A 24,291-nucleotide genomic window follows, 5' to 3' on the forward strand; every position below is an offset into this window, starting at 1 on the left:
TCCAAAGCTCATATGGGCTTTTATCCCTTGACTTCATTGGTACTCTATTTAACACATGACAAGCTGTGTATAGAGGCCTCCCCCCACATGAAGTTGGGTAATCCAGAACTGCCTAACATGGAATTAATCATATCTGCAAGGGTTCGATTTTTACGTTCTGCTACACCATTAGATTGAGGACTATATGGAACAGTGACCTCACGAATTATACCTGAATCTTGACAGAATTTTTGAAACAAGTTTGAGGTGAACTCTCCACCCCTATCAGACCTTATCCTCTTAATGGTTTGATTTGTTTGATTTTCAGCTTCAGATTTAAAGATCATAAATTTATCTAAAGCTTCATCTTTAGTTTTCAGCAAATAAACATAACAATAACGAGAGTAATCATCAATAAAAGTAATAAAATATCTTTTATGGTCTCTCGTTATCATGCCGTTAAACTCACAACAATCAGTATGAATCAATTCTAAAATATTAGAATTTCTATCAACTGACTTAAAGGGTTTACGGGGTTGCTTATATTGCACACAAACTTCACATTTTTTCTTATCATTTATTGCATGCTTAGGAATCATGTCAAGATTCATCATCCTTTTTACAGTATGAAAATTAACATGTCCTAATCTATCATGCCACAAATCATAAAATTCAATGTTATAAGAGCAACCAATATCACAAGATTTATTTAAAACAACATTTTCAACATTAAGTTTAAATAAACCTTCATTAAGGTAACCCTTTCCAATAAAGGTTCCTAAATGTAACAGTACAACTTTATTACATTTAAAGTTTAGCTCATAGCCAGCACGAACTAACTTTGACCCGCTAATCAAATTTCGTCGAACCGCTGGAACATGATGCACCTCATGCAGTGATAGGACCTTTCCTGAGGTAAATCTCAAGTCAACTCGTCCTATCCCAAACACCGTGGCTGCAGAATGGTTCCCCATGGTTACGGAAGTGCCTTCAATTACCTGATAAGTAAGGAAGGCAGAGCGATCAGCACAACAATGCACATTAGCACCTGTATCAACTAACCACTCATTGGGTTGATGAATCAAATTTAGTTCGGGGTTAAAGGAAACAAACCTCCTGTTGGTGCCAGCACTAGCCGTCACGACATTAACTTGTGGCTTGGTGTTGGGCATGTTGCCTTGGTTCTTCTTCTTATCCTTTCGTTCAGGACAGAACTTGGCAAAATGTCCTACTTGCCCACAAGCCCAACACGGCTTAGTTCCATTTTTCTTCTGAACCTTTGGTTTGGGTTTCATCTTATGGTTTTTGAATTTATTTTTGTTTGAAGAGACCACCACGTTCACCTTTGGAGCAAAATCTATAGGCATCATCTTATCATCATCCTTATGTTGCTTCCGATGTTCTTCCTCGATGTTTAAGGCAATCATTAAATCATCTAGAGAGATTTTACCTCTCCTATGTTTAAGTGTCATGCCAAAATCTTCCCAACTCGGAGGCAACTTTTCGATGATAGACAAAACTTGAAGTTTCTCGGGTATCGGCATATCTCCTTCAGCAAGACCTTGAATCAGAATTTGAAATTCATGGGTCTGCTCAACAACAGATTTTCCCTCAACCATTTTGAATTTTAAGAACTTCCCCACAGTGTACTTCTCTAAACCAGATTCCTCAGAGTTATATTTTTTATCCAAAGATTTCCATAACTCTTTTGCCGAGGATGTTGAGCAGTACACATCAAATAGTGCGTCCGAGAGAGCAGACAGAATTCTCCCATGGCAGAGATAATCTTTCTGTTTAAAACTCTCTATGGCAGCACTACGGGCAGGTTCCTCTTCATCAGGTGAAGGAAGATCCGATTCTATGACGGAGAAAAGCCCCAGCGTAATAAGCCAGAACTTCATTCGTTGTTGCCAACGTCTGAAATTTTGCCCGAAAAACCTCTCGGGCCTGGCACTAGCATCATCAGATCCGGATGTTCCAATATTCATCATCGTCTACTTAGGTGTGCAATAATTCTCTAGGAATGTAAGCAGAAAAAATAATACATGCACAACATCGAAATAGCAGACTGATGAAAATATAAAGAGCAGAGTTAAGAATAGTTATCCGATTGAAGCGTCGGCACGCCGACTGTCCCTAGAGAATTATTGCCGCCTCACGGTGCAAAGGCTCGCAGGCAAGATTCTCCCAAGATACGACAACCACTCGCGTCGTTCGTAGGTGCACTCCAAGACGAACGTCGCCAGCGGACTCAACCTCAGATCGCCAAGCACAAAGCCTCAAGAACATATGGAAAGAGAAGGGAGAACGAACGAGAAAAGCACTAGAGAAAATCTCTTATCTCTTTCTTTTCCTTCTCTTCACGCACATATATATATCCGCTGAACAGGTGTTCACGCAACAGGAAGAAAGGTCGCGCTCGCGAGGAACAGGCGGCGCTTCAAGTTCGTGTGTAAGGAAAAGGAACAGGCGGCACTTCAAGTTCGTGCGTAAGGAAAAGAAAAATGAATCAATAAATAAAAATAAAATAAACCAAACCAAAATAAAAATCAAACCGGGCTAAAAACCAAACCGGGCTAAATGTTTGAATTGAACTAAAGGAAAAATCAACAGCACCATCCACAACATTCAATTTGATGGGGGAAAGCTCCATCACTTATAGCACTTAGTTTCGTCCCCGGGGCAATGGTGCAACGGTAGGACATCCGGGTTGTAACTCAGGGACCCGCGGTTCGATCCCCAGCTACGGCGTATTTGCAGGAATTTTCCTCCAAATGGGGAACGCAATCAAAGGATGCTGGGCATCTGGATTGGCCGCCGTTTGCGCTTCCCGATTTACCCTGGTGGTCGGTGGGAAACTTCTGTGGAACAGGCCGACCACCCCCAGAGATGTGGTTACTGGGATTATCATTTTTTTTAGTTTCATTTAGCTTTGTTGTTCAAACATATTTGATTTAATTCCTCGTACACTTTTGTTACTTTAATTAATACATTTCAATACGTTTAATTTCTACAATATTTGAATGTGTTAAATTCTATTATTCATTTGGGATGCAAATAGATTAAAATATCTTACTTTATATTTCTTTAGATTAGATTAGAATATCTTACTTTATATTTCTGTTAATTCCTTTACGATTAATTGTAGTTTAGTGTAGATATGGTTTCATTACTTGTATTATTTTCTATTCATTATTTTTAGCATTCAAATCTTAAAACACAAACTCTCTATTTGTTAACTAAATCTTAAGATTATTATTCACCATTATATTCCTTGAGAGACCATTCGAATTAATCCTATAATACATTAGAATAATTAAATTTTAACCGTAATATGACATACAATTTATCAAGAATCCTTTGATACAGGATCAAATTTAGAAATAAAATATTTTAATTTAATTTAATTTAATTTAATTTCTATTTTCTATATATAATTAATGTATAATAATTATCGTGCATAATGAAAAGAATAAGAGAAATTTTCATTACAGGTTTCTTAAAAGTGACACTATCTATCCACGATAACATGCGTAAAATATGATAAATGATAGTTTGTCTTAATTCCTTGGAATTTTGTTTTGTTTTTAATTTTTTAATATTAAATGATAAGCGCAAGCTGTACAATGGAATTCTATATATAAAATTGGTAATTAAAAAATAAGAAATTTGATTGTTAAACACTTAAAAATATGGCATTGTTCAAATCCAGACAGTAGTTCACGCAAAATAGAAAACTAAATATTGTGCAGGAAAAATAATTAATAATATAACAAAAGATCTGACCTTCTCATTGGATGGGAAATGTTAAATGAAATCAAAATTAAAATTATATATATATATATATATATCAAAAATAAATAAAAATAATATTTGTGAAGCGGTATATTATATATTTAAATTAAACAAAAACATAATAAAATTTATATAAATTAATAAGTAAATTTATCTATAAATTATTTATCTTTTATTCGTTAATATTAATAAGCCAAGCGCATTAAAACTTGAGCTTACTTTTATTTATTATATATATATTTTATAGTAGAAGATAAAGGGATCACTTTTCTATTTTAAGCATCATCCGTCCGTCCGGAGCGGTCTCTGTCTTGAGACGCCCGAAAACGGCAAGCGTTGATGAATACAACTTTATAGCCGTCCATTGAATTGTTGTCCATGATGGACGATCGATCTTCGTTGACTCTACCGGAAGAGCATCTTCCGTCGTCCGATTCCGTTCTTATCGCCTTTCCATTATCCACACTCTTCCATTTAACTGCAGTCTCTTCAGCTTCTTCGTCACTCCAAGCATCGTCTCGATCCTTTCTCGCTTGCTTCTTCGCCTCCCCTCGTTTCCTCAATGGCGAAGGATCCCGTTCGAGTTCTCGTAACTGGTGCTGCAGGTATCGCCCTCGATTTCTACCTGCGTTTTCTTGCTTTTGACTACATGTTTTTGATCTCTCTCCGTCGTTGACTGGTTTTCTATGATCTCAGTCTGGATAGTGCGTTCAGCTTCGATCTTCTTCTTCTTTTTTTAATCTGTGGCTCGGTGATCTTTTGTTCCATTAAGATGATTTAGGTTTCGAAACGGATCCGGTACTTATTTTACCGATGCCGGATCTGATTGTGTGTATGGATCTGTGACCTTCTTCTCCATCCTGTTTGGATCTCTTATTTTGAAGATTTTTTATCCAGTCCTACTCTCTGATCAGAGAATTACTGTTGGATCGATCTAGCTTTATATTACAGTTTATAGTTGTTTTGTTATTTATTGATCTGAATTCTGCTAGGTTGCCTGATCAGGCCATATTAAACAATGATTCCTGATTGTATGCTTTCTTTTAGCCTTTTGTTCCTGAGGTGCCGTTGGCCAAGCTGTTCTCGTGTGTAGGATAGGAGGAAAAAAGGACTTTAGGAGGAAAAAAAGTCTTGTTCGATGTAATACTTCTGTCTAGATATGTAGTGTACGATTGATCACACATTTGGGGACAAAGATAAAGAGAAAAATGATCTCGAGGCCCTTCCTGTCATCCTTTATCTTACATAGGATATCATCCTTGGAAGAAATGGATCACTTGCGTATTCCTTCACTTACATTTGAACAGATTTGTAAATCAATAATGTTACTGTACAGATTGCATTGCAGAAATTTCTCAAAAAGATTACATGATTATACTGCAGCCCTGTAGTTGTTTTTTTGTTTGACTAAGTTGACCTTCCTAGGCTGGCTTCTCGATTAACTGTGAATCATGTTATTCACTTGCAAATCAATCACCTCTATGACTACGAGAAGGATTTTTTCCTTCTAATAAAAAAAATGCATTTTTAGTAGTCTTCTTATTCTTATGTGATTTGATTGCCTTGAAATGCATCTGTTAATTGTCAAATGTCATTATTATAATCTATTTATATACTTCAAACAAGTACTCCTCTTTATGTATTCATTAATCTTTTGCAAATGGGGAAAATTTTACTTCTTGCTTGACTTTGCTTACATTCATATTACTCTCTACTGTACTTGATCTAGATGACTTGCATTCATTCCTCGTATATTCACTTCAAGCTCTTCTAGATTAGCTAAGTGAATCTTAATCACTCCATTGAGCTTCCTATAGTTCTATATTGATTTTAATATTCAAATCAAATTATTTTGTGCTGCACTAACTAGAATTCACATATCGCTTGTCTTTTGCACCTTTCACTTCTATCAGTTCAATTCTTCTAACGATAGAGTTTATTGGTTATCATTAAATATTTTTTCTAACCATTTCAACCTATTTTCTTTTGTTTTATCGTCTTTTGCACCTATATTGCTCATGAATAATAGTATTCTTCTTTTGAAAAAAGAAAAATTCTTTATGGTAAACCTACATAGCCATTTTAGCATTCTCATCTTCCTTGCTTTTATTTCTTCTACATAGTGTTTCTAACTGTCTAATTCATAAAGTATGACAAGTTGTACTACAAATTTATAAAAATTATCCTTCTAGCCTTAGGGTAGACAACAACAAAAGAATTTGAACTCTTAATTTCAACCACATACTTTTTATTCTATTAATAATATCTCCATTAGTATTCTCAGTTTAATTAATAGATCTAGTCTAAAACTCTTGTAAGAATTTCATGCTATCAGTCTTAATTGGTCCCTTGATTATACTCTTATTATGGAAACTATATTTCTTTATTCAATTTTAGTTCTACTTAACTTAAGCCATTGTTTTCTAAATTTTTTTCTCCATGATTCTAGTTTTGAATTTAAACTATTTTCTTAAACTCATCAATTAGAAAAATGCCTTCATTTCAACCACTCACTCTTTATCTTATCAATCTTATTATTGAAGTGTGTGTGTGTGTGTGTGTGGGTGGGTGGGTGTGGGTGTGGGTGTGGGTGTGGGTGTGGGTGTGGGTGTGGGTGTGTGTGTATAACTCTTATTGGAATTTTATGTTTATCAATCTTAATTGTTCTCTTTTCTTAGAATTCATAAAATTACCCTCATGATTCTGTACTGTCCATATAATAAAAGTTAAAATTCCTTCTAGTGAATAATTTACTCTCCCTCTACAACATTGGCGCGTATGAATTCTAGGAGATGAGTCTATGATAGCAGTTCATGGAAACATAAAATAAACCAGTCACCATATATTTATGTTCTATGCAGCACATTTTGATCTATGTTTCTGTTGATTTGTTATCTAGCATCTAGATGGTCGTCTCTTACTCTCTTGGGCAATAGTATGATCAATTGATCTTTTCTACCATCTTCTCTGACATTCAGAGAAAATTGTATGGAAAATAAATCTCTTCTATGCTTTCAGGTCAAATTGGATATGCCCTCGTACCGATGATTGCTAGGGGAGTGATGCTTGGCCCTGACCAGCCTATTATCTTGCACATGCTTGACATTCCGCCTGCTGCAGAAGCTCTAAATGGAGTAAAGATGGAGCTGGTTGATGCAGCATTTCCTCTTCTTAAGGGTATTGGATAAATCTTTCTTTTCAAGGTTGTTAATCTTAGCGTATCCTTGTTGCTACTAGCAGTAGTTTTGTTAAAAATTATTGCAATTAGGTGTTGTTGCCACAACTGATGTTGTGGAGGCTTGCACTGGAGTCAGTGTAGCTGTTATGGTTGGTGGTTTCCCAAGGAAAGAAGGTATGGAGAGAAAGGATGTGATGTCAAAAAATGTTTCCATCTACAAGTCTCAAGCTTCAGCATTAGAAGCACATGCTGCTCCCAATTGCAAGGTTTAGTTTATTATAATTCATGTTCAATTCAGCTGTTGCATGATTCATTTAAAATACTTCGGGTTCATATTTGAATAATGTTTGCTAATGTGACACCAACACTTGATGCTTTCTTTTTCTCAAGTTTAACCCTTCATTTGATGCTTTTAGGTGCTCGTTGTAGCCAATCCTGCAAACACTAATGCTCTTATACTGAAAGAGTTTGCTCCATCCATTCCAGCAAAGAATATTACTTGTTTGACAAGGCTAGATCACAACAGGGCACTAGGACAGATTTCTGAACGATTAAATGTTCAAGTTAGTGATGTCAAGAATGTCATCATTTGGGGAAATCATTCTTCCACCCAGTATCCTGATGTAAGTCACGCGACTGTTAAGACACAAAGTGGAGAAAAATCTGCTTGTGAGCTTGTTTCTGACGATGAGTGGTATGAAATAATGATTAAATTCATTTTTGTAATTCAGGAGTATTGTATACTGTTTACATTTTCCAAGGCTGACCTAATTATCATCACTATGATCTGATCTCAGGCTGAGGGGTGAATTTATCACAACTGTTCAACAACGCGGTGCAGCAATCATCAAAGCAAGAAAACTTTCTAGTGCTTTATCCGCTGCCAGTTCTGCTTGTGATCACATTCATGATTGGGTTCTTGGAACTCCTGAGGTTATTTTCTGTACCTTGTCTATGTGAAATTCATCCTAACATCATCCTACTTGTGCTAATTTTGTTAGCTCTATCTCATACTTGTGGCAGGGAACATGGGTTTCCATGGGCGTTTATTCTGATGGTTCATACAATGTACCAGCTGGTCTGATTTATTCTTTCCCTGTCACATGCAAAGATGGCGAGTGGACCATTGTCCAAGGTATGTAATTCTTTAAGAAACAATTTATACAAATATTTCCTTGAATATAATGCATGATCGACTACTGTGAGAAAATAGCATCTTTAAATAGCTTAATTGGGTGGAAACCATGTGATTTTAGTGTTGTTTTTTTTTAGTTTATCTTACCTTAATTTTGTTTTTTTATGTCTTTAACAAACCATCTTTAAGATACCTCCCCCTTTCTTTTCCCTCAAACAAACGTTGGAAAAGGAAAGGTTCCTATTTTTTTTTCCTCCCAGGGAACTCCATCTAAGGAAGCATTTCTGTTTCGCTCACTATTGGGAAGTGTGCTATCCTTATAAGTTACTTGGAACTTGATCTGTTAAAGTAAATTTATACTATTTATTTATTTTTGAAATAACATACAACCTTAAAATTTATAATATATCAAAAATAATCTACACAAAGAGTGACATAAATATGTACATCATTATACTCTATTTTTGAATAAAAAATAAACAGTATGATAAATGAACCTTAGAATCCAAGGTTATAAATATATCTTAGTTTATTTTTCTTTAATGCATCTTTCCATACCAGAGTGAGCATAATGAGTCTTATCACACTAAGTATAGTTAAGAAAACTAGGATTAGTCTCTCTTCTGAGATGTGCACAATTCATCTACTTCTACAAAGGTGGAATCCGCCACCCAAGCGGCTCCATATGGTCGGCCCTATGAATATCTGTGAGGAGGTAAATCGAGAAACTGCAGTTAGTCACGACGGAGGAGGGTATTGCTCGGCTTTATTGAGATTCGAGATTGCCCTCTTCTGCAAGTCTACTCCGTCATAACCAACTCAGTTATGTCCCGGGTTGCACAATTCATCTACGGCAGTAATGGATAGACATTAATGAGCAGAGATAGTACTCTTGTGCAATGTTTTGGACAGTGATAGATCCACGTGATGGTAATGCAAGGGATAACTGGAGGCGATCTTCTTTCTCATTGGCAATTTTCTCATTTGAATTCATGATTTTCATCTTCTTGGAACAAAAATACCTAATTTTTTCTGAGTCTTCGACAACTATTACCATTTTTTTTTTGTAGAAACCTGCTACTAGAGTTACTAGATCGAAACAGTTATTATCTTGAAGTAGTTTTGTGATTCTAGTATTACAAAGACGAAAAGAAGTGATAATTTGCGATTTATGCTTCTACTTGATATCCTGTCAGGGCTTTCAATCGATGAATTCTCAAGGAAGAAGTTGGATGCAACTGCTGAGGAGTTGTCAGAAGAGAAGGCCCTTGCATATTCATGCCTTGTGTAAGTTTGCCTGATGGATTGGTTATCCATTAGACGCTATTTAAGTGCTTCAGACATTTTGAATAAATTCACTTTCCTAACGATGGAAACTTAATTCCGCACCCTATTTAAGATGTACAACTACAGAGCGAGTTTAGGCCAAATTCTAGCATATGATCAATCTCTGTGATCTCACAAAATATTTCCTCCATTTTGTTTTCTCTTTGTGATGCATAAGTTTCATCAGAGTATCTATGAGATGTGTTTCCTTTTCCTTTTCTCAGCTTGTTCTTTCTGTGCTTCATTTCACATTAATTTGGCTTTTTGTTAGATATTTGATATGCCTGATGTTTTTTCTGTCAAATTTCCTTCAAAATGACTGACTGTACCATATCAATTGTCAAGCAATTCTTTTCTTCGATTTTCCTTGTAGATGGAGATAGACGATATGAAATCCAATCTAAATCTGATCCATTGCCTTACCTAGCTGTGCTCCCCGTTAGTGGAGGGCCCCCTTAAAATAATAAATTTGAATGGTTTTGTTTCACCAAAATACCCCATCAGAGGTTAAAATGACTATTTTATAAATGTGTAAAACACCGTAAAATTATATATATATAATATATAAATATACACTTTTATTTATGATAAACCTACTCTCAAACTCTTACTCCCATTTTCATAATTTCAATTTCATTTTCTAATACCTTTCTTTTAATTTTATTAGTTTTTTATATTCTCATTAATCACCATTATATACATATACAGTTCGAATTCCTACAGTTAGCAAGTATGACTCGATCTTTTAATTAATTTTATTAATATATTATCATAAAATATTATGGCCGACATGGGTGCATCAAATTTGGATGGCAATCACATCAGATATAAATAAACTAAACATTGTGTGTAAATTTAGTATTCCGCTTTAATGTGAACTTATTTAAATTCATTTAATATGCACAAATTCATTTAATAAACACCAAATTAATTAAATAAACAAATTTAAATACATAATACCCATGAATAAAATTTATAAACTATATTCATTAACCACCCCCCTCTTCTTAAATTAATAAATAGATAAAACAAACAAATAAATTTATAATATCGATCGAATAAATTTTAAAAATATAAATAATCAAATAAGTTCAAATTGAAAATTCAATACTATTTAAACGAACCAAATCCCAAACTTGAATCGAATTCATAAAAAACTTATCCAAATTTAAATAATCATTTTAACATCTAAGTTCATTCTAGGTTCGGATTAATTTGGAAAATTTATATAAAAGGTCATGAGGAAAATTTCCTAGTGGTGTTTATGGGAGACAAAGTAGGGCCACCTGCCTCGCCACATCAAGCCGTCAAACTTTTGCAACCAGCTTTTCATCTCCCAACTTTTGCCGCTTCCCTCCATAGAAAAAACAAAACTGTAAGTAAATTTAGCCAATGACCCAACCTGAGAGAACATAAATACTTGTGTGATAGAGATTTATTAAATGCTACCAACGAAGAATCACATCGAAAAGAAAAAAAAAATCAACAACTTGCAACATGATTTTTAGGAGGAACTCAAAGCAAGGAATATATGAATGAGCAGCGACTTAATTGTTAGGAAGAACAAAAGGCAAGTAATATAAAGAACTATTTATTTCTACCAGAGCTCAAAATGAACTAACATAAATTTTGATTCGACCAGGATTTTCCCAGTCTCAACTGGACTAAGGCCACTGAGTTAACCAGCTAAATCTAGAAACGTTGTTAGTAACATCAATACCACAATTATCAAAATTCCAGAGATAGAGCGTAAGATGCAGCACAAAAAAAAAAAAAGGATTTGCGATTAGAGAACGTTGTGGTAACCGTTGAAGACAATATATTGCCACAAGGACACCAAAGTTTTGAAGCTAAAAGGATTGTAGCATGAGAAGTTGGTTGTCTCCCGGATCATATATGTAGAAGGTAGATGATAACTATCACATAAAATCAAATTAAGTTTTCCAGTGACAAAGGAAGATTCACTGTTCCACAAGTCAGATTTCTAACCGGAATTATATAAAATTTTTATTCTTGGGGACAAATTGTATTCTGGCAACATTTGTCAGGTTATCATTATCCTACTTAGGAGATATACAACGGAAGGAACAAGCACATACCTGCAAAGAATTTTGCTGCTGATATTTATGCATACTCTTTCTCCATTAAACTAGATTATTGTTTGATGCAGACTTGTTGGATTGTCGAAGCCTAAAGTAGACAAACTGGGTGATAATCTATAACAGTCAAAGCTCACAAGTAATCAAAACTATTAGAGAACTCGCTCACAGATACAAGAAGAAAAAAAAAAGGAAACATCAGCAACGAATAAAGGATACAAAAGCATCCAGTATAGCACATCCTCCAGCATCAACTAACCATGGAAGATTAGGCTTGATTGCAGACCAAGCCAAACTTTTCACAAGTATACTGCACGGATGATGGAAGCATATCAAAAAGTTGTGGGTGCCATGAAACAAACCAAAATTCTAGTACATCATCAGGTTTTTTTAATACTACATTTCTATAATTTGGAGATAAGATTATTCTATTTTCTTTGCTTTTGATAAGGAACACGCAAAAGAGACATGATAAATCTGTAACCTACAACCACCATATGGAAGTAACCTACTACGCCTAATACCTTTAACACTCCTCTTGAACTCGAGTGTAGATACTATCTATATCATTTGCTGCATGAACAAAAAATCGTAGACAGGCATGATCATCTTGTTCTGTCCCCAATTCATGCTTATTGCAAAACTTGAGCAAGAGTATGATAGCAGGGAGCAGCGACGTCTCCGATTGCAGTAGAGTGAAGGGGAGATGTGAGCGAGCACAAATGACAAATCTCCCTGGACTAGCAGTACGGCAAGAACGCCAGCCATGGGAAGGTCCAATAAGGGGATGACCTTGTCTACTCGTCCATGGAGTTGCTCTGCTAGCATCCGCAAAGCAATCTGGAGGCCCAATTTGTAGCTCTAGAGACCAAACACACAAGCAGGGAGAAGAACCCAGACAATGTCAATTCAGTTGTTACATCATGGGCGCCAATCCAATAGTTGCCTCATGCAGATGACAATCTGGAGGTATCGCATTAAGCGATACAAGCAGGACAGGACAATAATGCATGCATGATTGCTGTCAAATACGTGAAGCTGGGTGGCAAGCGAAGGCAGAGTTCATGCCTAATGGTATGCAGTGGCAATGACAACACATGCATACTAAAGAGATGTGTGGAACTGCACAAAGGTAGCCATGCGAATGTGTGCGGAGAAAACAAGCAAATCATCAGTGCATGAGATTGGTGTGCAATGTGGAATCAGAAGTTTGTGACACAAATGGAAAAAAAGGGAAAGATTTCACTGGGGAAAGATGTCTAGAAGAAAAAAAAAAGGAAGTTAGAAGGATAAGGTAGGCTGTCACTGACTTTAGGGCATTACCTCTTTAGAAAACCTAGAGAATGGAATTGAAGGATAAGAAATATTTTATCATTACATTTAGTTTGTTGATGTAAAAACACACATTGTATACATATATCTTATAAGGCCCTGAACTAGGAGTGCCAACGTGGGAACAGACCCACTACACCACATACTCAGCAAACCTAAGAGACTTAACAAGATTTATGCACATGCAACTAAAACATTCAATAAAAGAATGGTACCTTCCCACATAGGTTATATTTCCAACCAATGCAAAAATAAACATCAATGGGTTGAGGCCCTGCATAAACGAAAGTCCAAATAAAATTTTAAGGACAATAGTATATGTAACATGAAATCAGTGATCCAAGCATTTGAATGAATATTGATATCACCACTTATGTGGTTTATTAGGTTGCAAACACATGCATGTCTGAGTAAAACTTACCTGGGCATTGCCCCTTTTAATCTGCAATGACAAAACGAGAAGTCAGATAGTTCATTTTAATAAGAAAAACCATGTTAATTTGAAGAATAAATCTCACCATATCTCCTAAATCCTACTTCCTAGTTCTTTTTACCATATTAATATGAAGAAAAATGGAAAAAAAATATTTTGCAGAAGTCTAAGTAGGAAAAATATCAATGCAATTCTCACATTTAAGCAAATCTGAGGCAGTCTTCCTCCCACATAAATAGCTGCCATCATCCAACCAAACAAGGTGCCTGCTCCACTACTTTCATCACCTCGAAGCTCATCCTATGATTAGTTTTAAGTAGGATCTTTTAAAAGAACTAAAAGGCATCATATGCATGAGGGAATGAGAAACATACATCCGTTAGCAGTTATGTAATTACCGATTAAGAATTACCTGTAACAACTTGCGGCCGACTCGTAGAACCATCCCATGTGGTTCAGTACTATCATGGAAGAAAAGATGGTAAACACAAATACAAATAGAAAGACTAGCTGAAGGAACCTGAATACAAAGAACGACTTCATGTATGAAACTTATACTATCATGTTAGATAAAACAAATAAGGTTCTCAAGAAGTCTTTCATGCGTACCACAGAAAGTATATTTTTAGTACTCAATTTGGTAGGAGCAGACTGAGATGAAAGCAAAGGCTCTCTTGCTGCAAATTGCTGATCATGCTGGCCATCATCGAAGTGATATGGTATTCCACTCTCATGTGGATATGCTAACCAAGAGCCAAAAGTAGGCACAGGGCTCTTCGATAAAGATCGAGCTGACCTGTCATCATTAAAATGGTAACCAGCTAAAACTAACACATGCTACGAAAATTAGGAATACATAATAGAATTGAAACAATAAACACCGGAACCTGAAGATTTAAATGTTAGCATGGCATTTAATCATCCAAAATCTGTGTTATCTCCTGTTCAAACTATACAAACCCACCAGGACACATGGAAAGGACAATGACAGAAGATTGAAACAAAATGTGACAATCTAGCAATTCACTTATGGACATTTAACTGTACTACACAACTGAAACTGAAAGATTGGCCAGAAGTTTATTGCTTGTGAAAATATCTACACAAAAGAATTTTGCAAAGAAACATTAACTTGCTCTAAAATTATATTAATGGGTATTGACAATTATATACCACATATATATTATCTGCTCAATCATGCTAACCTACCAAAAGTACTTAAGTAAATGCCAGATTGCCTGTAAGAAACTACTTTAGTTAACCAAACAAGGGTCTGTTGATTTACTAACACAATAGCACTGGCATCTCCAAATATTTTAAAGTAACAACTAACAAACTTCATAGCTCAAAGTATAATCTGACCATGCAAAAAGGTTCATATAAGAAAGAAGATAGAAAAGATGAGGAACTTACACAAAGTAGAAGTCTCTTCCATTAGAATCACTGGGATGTAATTGTCCAGTAACAGGAATTGGTGAACTTTGTAAGTTATTATCCTCAGAGAGACTTGCAACATTTGCTTCACGGCCACCAACATTTGTTTTCTTTGCGTCGCTTAAAAGACTTTCACTTTCCTGAACAAGATCTTGGCTCTGCAAGTGAAGCTAAATATGTCAAGTTTCAGTTTCTCAAAATGAATTGTATTATATCCCAAAACTTTAATTAGGAGTTTCATTTTTCAGTTTTAGAAGCAAGCATTTATGATTGTGGTTAACTAGTGAATAATAGATAAATTCAGGTTGAATAAATTGATTTAAAGCTGAATCATTAAGTATATGGGCTGTTTTTAATGTAATTGGATTTGCTTGTGGTTCAATTTGAGGTTTGTTTGGCTCCTTGAGGTTGTGGTTAGATGGGAATCAAGTTGAGTTTGTTTTGGGCTCAATCCAATAAATTCTAATAGGAATTCAAGTTAGCTATCATTGATCTGAACAAAGGGTGAACCAAGTTGGTTCAGTGGAGAATTGGATTCTAATATGGTTAGTAGGAGCCCTAGCTGACTCCTATTCTTACCTTTCAGAAGCCAATCCCCTCTTCTTTTAGCTTGCAAACTCTCTTCTCAGCCATGATTCCTTATCTTCTCCTTCAGAACTTGCAAGCCAACTCCTCCTTCCCATGAGCTCCAGTAATATCCTTCCTCAATGAACACAAACAGATCAATTTGAATAAAGATTCACTATCTTCCGTGAGCTCTAACACCCCTTTCCTTTGGTAATCAAATGGCTTTACCATCTCAAGCCTGACCCATAGAGAACCCCAGCTGGTGAGCAGCCATATATGCTCAGTCTAGCAGCTGACAGATTCCTCGTGGGTGAACAATTCTTCCTTTATCTTTTTCCATCTTTGATCAAGAGTGAAGAGGATGTTTCTTCTTTTCAGGTTGTGAGCAAAGTTGTGCTGCTACTTCTTTTCATTCATGAGCAGTAGCAAGAAGAGAATCCTCAATCATTGAACATGAGCAGATCAACTTGAATCAGAGTTCCATTGGCCAATTTGGAACAACAGTTGTGTTTCCAGCTTAAGTGTTTATGGTAATAATGATGTTGCTTTCTTGATATCTTAGTTTCTTCAATTCAAAGATTTTAATGGTGTTTGTTTGGAAGTTTGATGTGGCTAGTTCCTTACAAGAGGTTGTAGAAATGACTAACCCTTAAGGTCGATTTGTGGGGTGTCATTCTCAATTAGTGATATATGTGTTCCAATATTCATGGCTTGATGCCCCATTCTTAATAAACCCAGACCCTTCATGACTTTTTCCTTATTTGATAATTCAACTTGCAAATGCTTATCTCGATGATGCATTAAAGATTAACATTATGGTATTGATGTGTACTTATACTATCATACCATATTAGACGTCCAAGTGGTGACAGATATGGGTTAAGGATACAGGGAGTGTGTTACATGCATGTTGGACTTATTTGCAAGAGGTTTTTAGTCCAGTGATTACAAATAGTGCAATCCGTTGCATTGATGAAGTGGTTTGTCAGGGTTATGGTATTTGTCAATACCTAACTAGAAACTAGGTTTCTTAATGATATTATGGATCTATGATAATTAGGTGCTACCAAACTAGAGATCACACGAATTGAGATATTGTAGACTCGTGACAGTTAAAGCCACAAAAACTTCATTGGTGATCAACTGTGCTATTCCAATGACAGTTAGTGCACCAATGTCTAATGGTGTATTGCATGTGTCATTATGAACCACATGTGTGACCTTTTAGATTGTTGACTTTAACAAGAAACTAGAGATCCAATATTACACCCAAGGAACCCCTTAGGTTAAGAGAGAGAACCTCAATCTTCAGCTGAAGCAACCCCTTCAAAATGATTTTAGGTGATCCACCCAACTTAACGTGTTGAGCATCAGCCCACCCTGATAATTTAGATGGATGTTTGAGATAAGGGTTTGACACATCTTAGAGACAAACATAAGATTTTATTTTATTTTTTTACCTCCTTATATTATGCAACTTTGGTTTTGGTGATTGCAGTATTTACCATTGAAGTTTTAATTATGCATCTATTGATCTAACATTAAGCTGTGGTAGCTAAGCACGCCCATGCGATATTTTGATTAACCTCCAACAGAGTGTATCAAGCCAAGTTTCTCAATCATCTTGATCTAAACATGACCGATGAACCAAGTCAAAATCTAATCAAGTTTCAATGGAAGGAGAAAAAAGCCAAAAAAAAATCCAGTATTATTCAACATTTGGCATATGATGCAAAATTAAACCAAGGCAAAGGTAGAGAAGCAACCCTATATAACACACGTAAAATGCTATCAAATTACTAATCTATTTGTTGGATATCTGAATAGCAGGTCAATCTCTTACCTTACTAGGTATCATATTTTTGTTAACTCTATGTCTGTGATAAATGTGACCATAATAAATAGCCTGTCCCGTCAGAAGCACTGTAGTAGCTGTGTACAACTGAATATACCAATAAATCAGCAATATAAGCAATAAGGATGGACAATAACTAAAAGAAATTAAAGCCGATAATCTTACCAGTGCCACGTAGTACTGTGTTGGCAACTGTAAGAAAAAAAACTAAAGATTAGCAATTCTGAAAAATTACATATAGCTTCCATCAAATTTAAATGACACTATATATGGTAAGAAGTGACCATGTGCAAATAGCCACACGGTTATCAAAATTGTGATTCTTCACTTGGCACCTCATCATCCAACTAACTAAATTTTGCTTAGGCACCCAATCCTATATACAACTATAATTGAGTTAGGATTTCTTTTGGTGATTTAGATCTTCACAACATTAACTTAATCAAATATATTTATTTACTAAAGCTTGAGATTAAACAAAAATGGATATTTTTCCATACCATATCATGATATCATCAAAGAAAACTTTAGATTATTTAAGAATTCTTTTTAATTTCCAAATATAAGGAACTTTTTTTGTAACCTATACTATAAAGCTTATTACCTACTTTATAAACATGTGACTTAATGATTATATTGCAATGATATTTACTTAATATATGAAAAATCCAATTATATTTCATTGCAATAGGATTCGAAGTTCGAAACCTTCACAAATGATATAAGATAATGAAAATTTATACATATAGTAAGCAGCATAAATGGATGTGTCAAATGGGACCCACTTGATTGAGTGTGTCACTTTAAATTTTTCATGCTATCATTACTTTGTCAAATAGAACACTTTAAAAGCAATTTTTGTAAAATTTAGGATCTTGTGATCCTACCTTGTGTTTCCAAAACTCAATACAATGAACCCTTGATCCACCACCTAGCTTGTCAAGCCAAAAAAACTAATGTTCGTGATTTGGTAGGCTTTTCCGGAAACCAAAATTTAAGGTCTGTGTGCACCCCATGTCAAAGTTCAATGTCACATCTAGGTTAACAATGGGAGCAAAATAATGTAGAAGGTGAAGGGCTACACCAAGGGAACCCTTTTGTCATAGTTTGCATGTTGATGATAGAATAAAGTTTGTTTTTTCATTGATATGTACAAGGACTTAACAGAAGTTAACCAACAAAACATTGATGTTGAGGAGCTCGGTGCATAGATTTGTTTAGACTATGCATAGCTTAGAAAGAGAGAGAAATAGAGGTATGTGCATTTGTGCAATTAAAAGTTATGCTAGAGTTTTAAAAAGAACATGGTAGTTGTTTGCAATCAAGTCAGCGCATTATGCATGAGTTATGCAAGCGCATTCTTCTATATGTAGTCTTTAATTGAGATGAAGGTTAATTAATATGAATATATATACATAACATTTAAATTTACCGCACATAATTGACTAACTAATACAATCAATTCCAAGTTTCTAACATTTACTAATATTTATGACATATAGAAAACTAATTTCTAAGTTTAAATAAATGTATTTCCTTAGACAAATACATTTTTTGAGGAATCTCTTAGGTATGGCTCGATTAAATTAAATCTAAACTAGGACAATCTTTTTACCCTTTTAGCCTATTCCTAAAGATATGACCTTGAGTTAAACTTTAAAATGTAGTTTCATATACAGAAGCTAATTTAAAGAACATCTACCATTTATTCATATGACAACAAGTGAAACACTGCATATACAGCAGCTACATGTAATGCTTTTTAATCATGTTGAGTCGATTGTAGGAAGGTGCTATTTTATCAAGTATCAGAGAATAGACAAACAGAGGTTCTAACAAAGGTCTGAATTGAATAGCAAAAGTAAATAACGAAGGCACAATTTATTAACAGTTGCACAAATATGAAATTACACTTACTGTAGCAGGCTCCAGAATGCAGCCAATGAGGTTAAACAAATCCCTGCAAACACACAAACCCCTTAACAAGCCTACGAGAAAGAATACGAAAGGGAAATGCAAAGGGGAAACTCTAGTGCTTATATTCCAAATAAAACAATGAGGACAAAACCACAACAAAATAACATATTGCAATGAAAAAGAAACACTTTACCCAACAACCCATGTCATCAGAAAAGCAACTGAAAGACCTTCAGTAGATTTTTCACGGAAATTTGTGAGGATTTGAGGAACCTCCGCAACTCCCCAACTGACTATACTTACAATTCCAAGAAATATAGCTACACCATCCTTTGCACTACAAAGGCAATACTTCAAATAAATTCTAGCCCAATCTGAGCAGTGCTGAATTGATGGACAAGTGGGTTGAAAAGAGGCTTTAGAATGAGCCATTACAAAGCAGATGTATCCAACCTGCAGAATTCCAAAAACAAATATTTCAGATCATCCATTAATCAACGCGTCAAGCCAATTCCATTGACACCATGTGGCAACTGTTGAGTATTTTTTGGGGGACGCTAGACAACGATTGCAACATCTCCTCACATAGCATCATTGATGGGCAGATATGATAATAGCATAAACATAATAAAAGTAATGGCACAATATGATTCTGAGAACAGATTAGTAGATAACTTAAATAAATAAAATCTACAACAACTTATTTCTTATTAACTCAAAATTGCAAGTAAATACACAGCAAACTGAAAAAAAATAAAAAATAAAAAATCGGAAACATCATGCCAAACATAAATTCAAGAAGCCATTTTCTTAATCAATTCTCTAAGAATGGCCTTGGTTGGAACCCATACTTATCGAAATCACCATTCATGCATAAGCATAAGATTATACTTGGAACCCAGAAGGCGTTGACAATTGACGCCAAAAAAAAAGACTTGAAAAGGCAGTTTCGTGGTCCTGCTAACTCCAATTCATGCTGCTTCCCCACTCAAATAAAACAAAAGTTTGGAGAATTCCCATTGCAAGGATATATCACCATTAAATTGCAAGATGTGAGATGAAACAGTGGCTGCCTTTCCAAGATACGGACGAAACAGTGAGATGAAAAACTAATCGTTTGCAGTTAAAACTCTCCTCCTACAGTGGCTGCCCTACTTTGTGAAAATGGAAGGGCTAATAAGAAGAAGAAGAATAGAAGGAGGAATAATACCCAACGGATTACCACGATATTCACCTAGACAAGAACACTGGCTACGAGAGCCAACGCTCCAACCGATAGAGAAAGCAGTTAGCTCTGTTACTGCTCGCAGACAGATTGGAAGGTCTCGATCACGGGATGCGAGCTCCGCGCGAGAACCACGGAGGCGAGGAGGAAGACAAACAACAACGGAATCAGCTAACCGTGCCAGCTATAACACAGATCCAAAACGACAAGCCCCGAATCGCAACCAAAGACCAAAGAACACGCACAACGAAGAGTCACAACATTACGAACTCCTTCAATCCAGATGCTTGGATATCCAATGGTTCCAAGCCAAAGAACTACAGAACACAAAGGAACGGCACATAGATTACAATGCATTCCTGGACAAACACGGAGATAGAGATTGCGGCGTCAATGGCGATCGAATGGCGAACAAACACGGAGATTAAGACTAACCTGGCGTCAAAGACAGAGGGCGGGTGGAGGCTTCTGATCTCGCAGTCGCAGCCGCAAAGACAGAGGGAGGTTTCTGCTAGGGTTTTCTCGAATGTTCTGATAGGAGGAGATTAAGAAGGCAGCGGATTGAGAGGAAGAAGCGGGGGAGGTGGCGATTATCTGGAGAGTGCCGTTGCGTCTATCCGCTGTCTTCTGCTATGAAACTCTTCGATAATGCGGCAGCAGAGCGTTTTAAATAGGCTCGCTTGGCTCCCACGTGGCGCCATGCAAGGAGATGCCACGTGGCAATCGGAGTCGGTCCCTGAAATTTTTCTTAAAGTGATAAAATTTTATAATTTGATCGTTCATATATAATAATTTTGGTTATAATTGATATAAGTGATAAAACATTAAACTAATATAATTGTTTTAATTAAAATTATTATATAAGTTATTTTTGTAGAAAAAATAAAAATTATTAAAAAGATATACAAAATTTAAAATAATAATAAAGAGAATATAATTTGGATGAGATAGTATTTAAGTTAAAATTAATGAAATGAAAACGTTCGTATTAAGCATACATATAAGTTCTCATAGATCATGTGATCGGATACAAAATGGTGAAGTAAAAAAAGATTGGAGGTTGAATTTTTAGCAAGAGGAAAAGCCCAAGCAAATTAGAAGATCAGATGCAAGGTAAAATGAAAATTAGAAAATTGAGTTTTCAAGCACGAAAAGTCTAAAGAATAAGGTTCTTTGGCAGGAGATAACAAGAATTGTGAGTAGATGAAGTTAGGTGATTTCAATCATTAAAATAGCTAAAAATAGGTAAACAGTCGACTGATTGATTTTGAATATCAATCAATTAATATTGATCGGGAATTGAACATAAGTAAATTAATTCGACTGATGATATTAATCGACTGATAGTATCAGTCAACTGATGACATCAGTCGATTAATACCGATTAAGAAATCGAATAGAAATAAATTGATTTGACTGATTTGATTATGGATACCAATCGATTGATAGTGATCAAAAATTAAATAGAAGCAAATAAATTCAACTGTTAGATTCGATTGATTATTACTATCAGTCAATTGTTTGGAATCAACAATCGATTGATGTTCAAATTATCAACAAAATCAAATAGATTTTACAAGGTTTAGAGATCGTTCAATAGAAGAAATAGTTGTGGAGACCATGTCAATTAACTAAATGTGTGCATTAGTTAACTGATATTTGAAAAGAAATCTATAGTTCTGTTCGAGTCAAGCATTCATATAAGAAGTAAAACTTTCAATTTCAAAATAGAGCTCTCATATTGTTCCAATATTTTTGTGCCAAAGTCTTGCTAAGGTTTCCTTAAACTCAACATCCATTTTTAGTACAAGCATTCCAAGAACTCAAATCTCACTCTCAAGTAATTCTTTATAACTTTTACTGCTTCATTTTTTTTTTTTTTGCTTGTATTGTAATACTGTTGTAAAAAAATTTCTTCCTTTTCGGATTTGATTCGAAAAAGAGAAAATTAATAGAGGTGATAAAATACTAAATCTAACCTTGGACATAGCAGCCGGATTATGAACTAAGTAAATCATTTAAGTTAATGATTTATGTGCTATGTTTATATGTCGAAATCTTCCGCTATGTAAAATCTTTAAAATCTCTTAAAAAAAATTTTCTTCCACCTGTTGGATCCTCGGGCTATTAATCCATAAATTTTAGCTCGTTGAAGCCCTAACAGTTCTCCCAAATTTTAAGAACTATTGTATATAAATTAATACATATTTATGGTTAGATAAAATCTAGTATTAAATATTAAATGGCCAAGGATTATTCTATTAATGAGGAACCGGTAATTTGTCATAATTTCTTTAAAAACATATTCATTCCCTTTTAAAGGTTTGAATGGGCTTTTATATACACAAAAATGATAAGATACACGAAAGTGAGCATTTAATATAAAATTTTATTTTTAAATTTATTTTGATTTAGGATTTAACATATAATATTTAAATTAAAAGAGTAAAAATTTTAAAAATAATAATTTATATTAGGTATTTAACGATGTACAGTATATCAACTCATACATGAGAGCAACCGCAACGCTGCATTAATGGACGTTAATTCTAACATCTTAAGAGAGAGAAAAAAATGATGTGGCACATGAATATTAATGTTTTAATACGTTCATGTGCAATCGGGATTAATCATTGGCCCACCCCATATTTATATATTTTTATTTAGCCAGTGGTTATAACACGGTCACGTTAACTCCAATTAATGATCATCAAATTTAACCCGAAATGATATCTCAAATTAAATTTTTGATTCCTTTAATTTTTATTTACTTTGACATAAAAATTATACCCTAAATTTTAAATCTTAAAAAAATGTAAAAAATATTAGTTATAATTTTTAAAATATATAATTAAACATAAGAAATCAAAGTGATAATTTTTTTGATAATTTTGATCATTCATATATAATAATTTTGGTTAAAATTGATAACTTTTATCTGAATAAATAAATATACTTTAAAATTTTATTTGTACTTTTAAAGCATCCGAATAATTATAAATTAATCATGTAATAATTTTAATTAAATGATTATTTTCTATTTAAAATTTACATTTAAATATATTGATATATTATAAAAGGTTATTAAAGTTCGCTTATTCAAATAATTTTAAAAATAAGCATGTTCTCCAAAATTATATATGGTTATTTTCTATTTAATTTTGAATTGAAATGTATAAATATTCTCTAAAATACTATTAAAATCTATTCATACGTTCATAAAATGTTCAAATAACTCTAAAAAGCTACATTGAGAAATTACGTGATAATTTTAATTAAAATTATTATATAATCATATTTAGGTAAGAAAGAAAAATCTATACTTTTCTAATAATACCTTTAAACAAATTTAAACTCTCTATCTCTAGCTAGCCAAACTCCTTTTAAATCTAGCATTGTTATTCATACTTGTAAACCTACTAATCGCGGTGGTTGATTATCTTTAATTCATATAACTTCGCACGAGGTAAGTGTACATCTAGACGATATAATGATGGTAGTAGTCACGGTAGACGCAAGAAAGAACAAGCTATACGCACCGACACTCAAAGACCAAACTCCTTGGTCCGTTATCATTGATTAAGGAACAGAAGCAAACTCGGGTCAGTTTTGATCAAGTGGTTTCCTGAAACAGCATGGTTTGTGCTAGATCGATATGGCAACTCAAGTCATTGACCTTCGTCTGACTTTCCAGAAGCTTAAAAAGTCAAACAGGACCACTCGGCCCTGATGTTCCAAAGTCAAAAACCACTGCCAGCCATGCATTAGGAGTTCAATTCCAGGGGCCCCACCCCTACCTTGAGATGGAGACGTGCAAGGGTTGACTTAATCCGATTGCATTGCAGCACCTTAAACAGGACGAGTTGGAAGTTGGCGGGTGGAGTAGGTCTGGAAAAGTCAACTCACAGAAGAGCAAGTTGTTCGAGTGTTTGTTGATAAAGGTCAACTGCAAATAAATAAATAATGCAAATTGTATTATTTTAATTTTTTTAAAAAGACATCCTTTTAATTAATGA

General features: G+C 34.6%; 2 protein-coding genes across 4 annotated transcripts; one reads left to right on the forward strand and one right to left on the reverse strand.

Moving 5' to 3' along the window:
- The first annotated feature begins 4,263 nt into the window (after window positions 1-4,263).
- Window positions 4,264-9,631, forward strand: LOC141811567 (malate dehydrogenase-like). Its single transcript, XM_074699586.1, has 7 exons — window positions 4,264-4,379; window positions 6,793-6,951; window positions 7,043-7,218; window positions 7,369-7,646; window positions 7,750-7,885; window positions 7,976-8,087; window positions 9,284-9,631. The coding sequence occupies exons 1-7, from the start codon at window positions 4,337-4,339 to the stop codon at window positions 9,376-9,378; spliced, it is 999 nt and encodes a 332-aa protein (XP_074555687.1). The 5' UTR covers window positions 4,264-4,336; the 3' UTR covers window positions 9,379-9,631.
- Window positions 9,632-10,656: 1,025 nt separating this feature from the next.
- On the reverse strand, window positions 10,657-19,497 carry LOC141811943 (vacuolar lysine transporter YPQ1-like). 3 transcript variants are annotated; one of them, XM_074700028.1, is made up of 13 exons: window positions 19,244-19,497; window positions 19,051-19,093; window positions 17,299-17,325; window positions 17,122-17,220; window positions 14,691-14,869; window positions 13,887-14,073; window positions 13,690-13,797; window positions 13,476-13,577; window positions 13,266-13,286; window positions 13,060-13,118; window positions 11,732-11,822; window positions 11,513-11,629; window positions 10,657-10,815 (listed from the first exon to the last, which is right to left on the reverse strand). In XM_074700028.1, exons 1-12 carry the CDS (start codon window positions 19,480-19,482, stop codon window positions 11,558-11,560), a joined length of 1,227 nt encoding a protein of 408 aa, XP_074556129.1. In that variant the 5' UTR covers window positions 19,483-19,497; the 3' UTR covers window positions 10,657-10,815; window positions 11,513-11,557. The 3 variants fall into 3 exon arrangements, with proteins under 3 accessions (XP_074556129.1, XP_074556128.1, XP_074556127.1); XM_074700027.1 differs by having other exon boundaries at window positions 10,657-10,762; window positions 19,244-19,488; XM_074700026.1 differs by having other exon boundaries at window positions 10,657-10,767; window positions 19,244-19,488.
- Window positions 19,498-24,291: the final 4,794 nt, after the last annotated feature.

Source organism: Curcuma longa, chromosome 17 (genome assembly GCF_044706935.1).
Source record: "Curcuma longa cultivar G26 ecotype Majalengka, Jawa Barat chromosome 17, ITB_CL_G26_1.1, whole genome shotgun sequence".
Classification (NCBI taxonomy): Eukaryota; Viridiplantae; Streptophyta; class Magnoliopsida; order Zingiberales; family Zingiberaceae; genus Curcuma; species Curcuma longa.

Coding starts and splice junctions, on each gene's coding strand:
- LOC141811567 (XM_074699586.1), top strand. CDS start 4,337: ATGGCGAAGGATCCCGTTCGAGTTCTCGTAACTGGTGCTGCAG. Junction 7,219..7,368: donor ATGCTGCTCCCAATTGCAAG/GTTTAGTTTATT, acceptor TGATGCTTTTAG/GTGCTCGTTGTAGCCAATCC. Junction 7,886..7,975: donor GGGTTCTTGGAACTCCTGAG/GTTATTTTCTGT, acceptor TACTTGTGGCAG/GGAACATGGGTTTCCATGGG.
- LOC141811943 (XM_074700028.1), bottom strand. CDS start 19,482: ATGGCTCATTCTAAAGCCTCTTTTCAACCCACTTGTCCATCAATTCAG. Junction 17,326..19,050: donor GCATTCTGGAGCCTGCTACA/GTAAGTGTAATT, acceptor TTTTTCTTACAG/TTGCCAACACAGTACTACGT. Junction 17,221..17,298: donor CACAGTACTACGTGGCACTG/GTAAGATTATCG, acceptor TGGTATATTCAG/TTGTACACAGCTACTACAGT.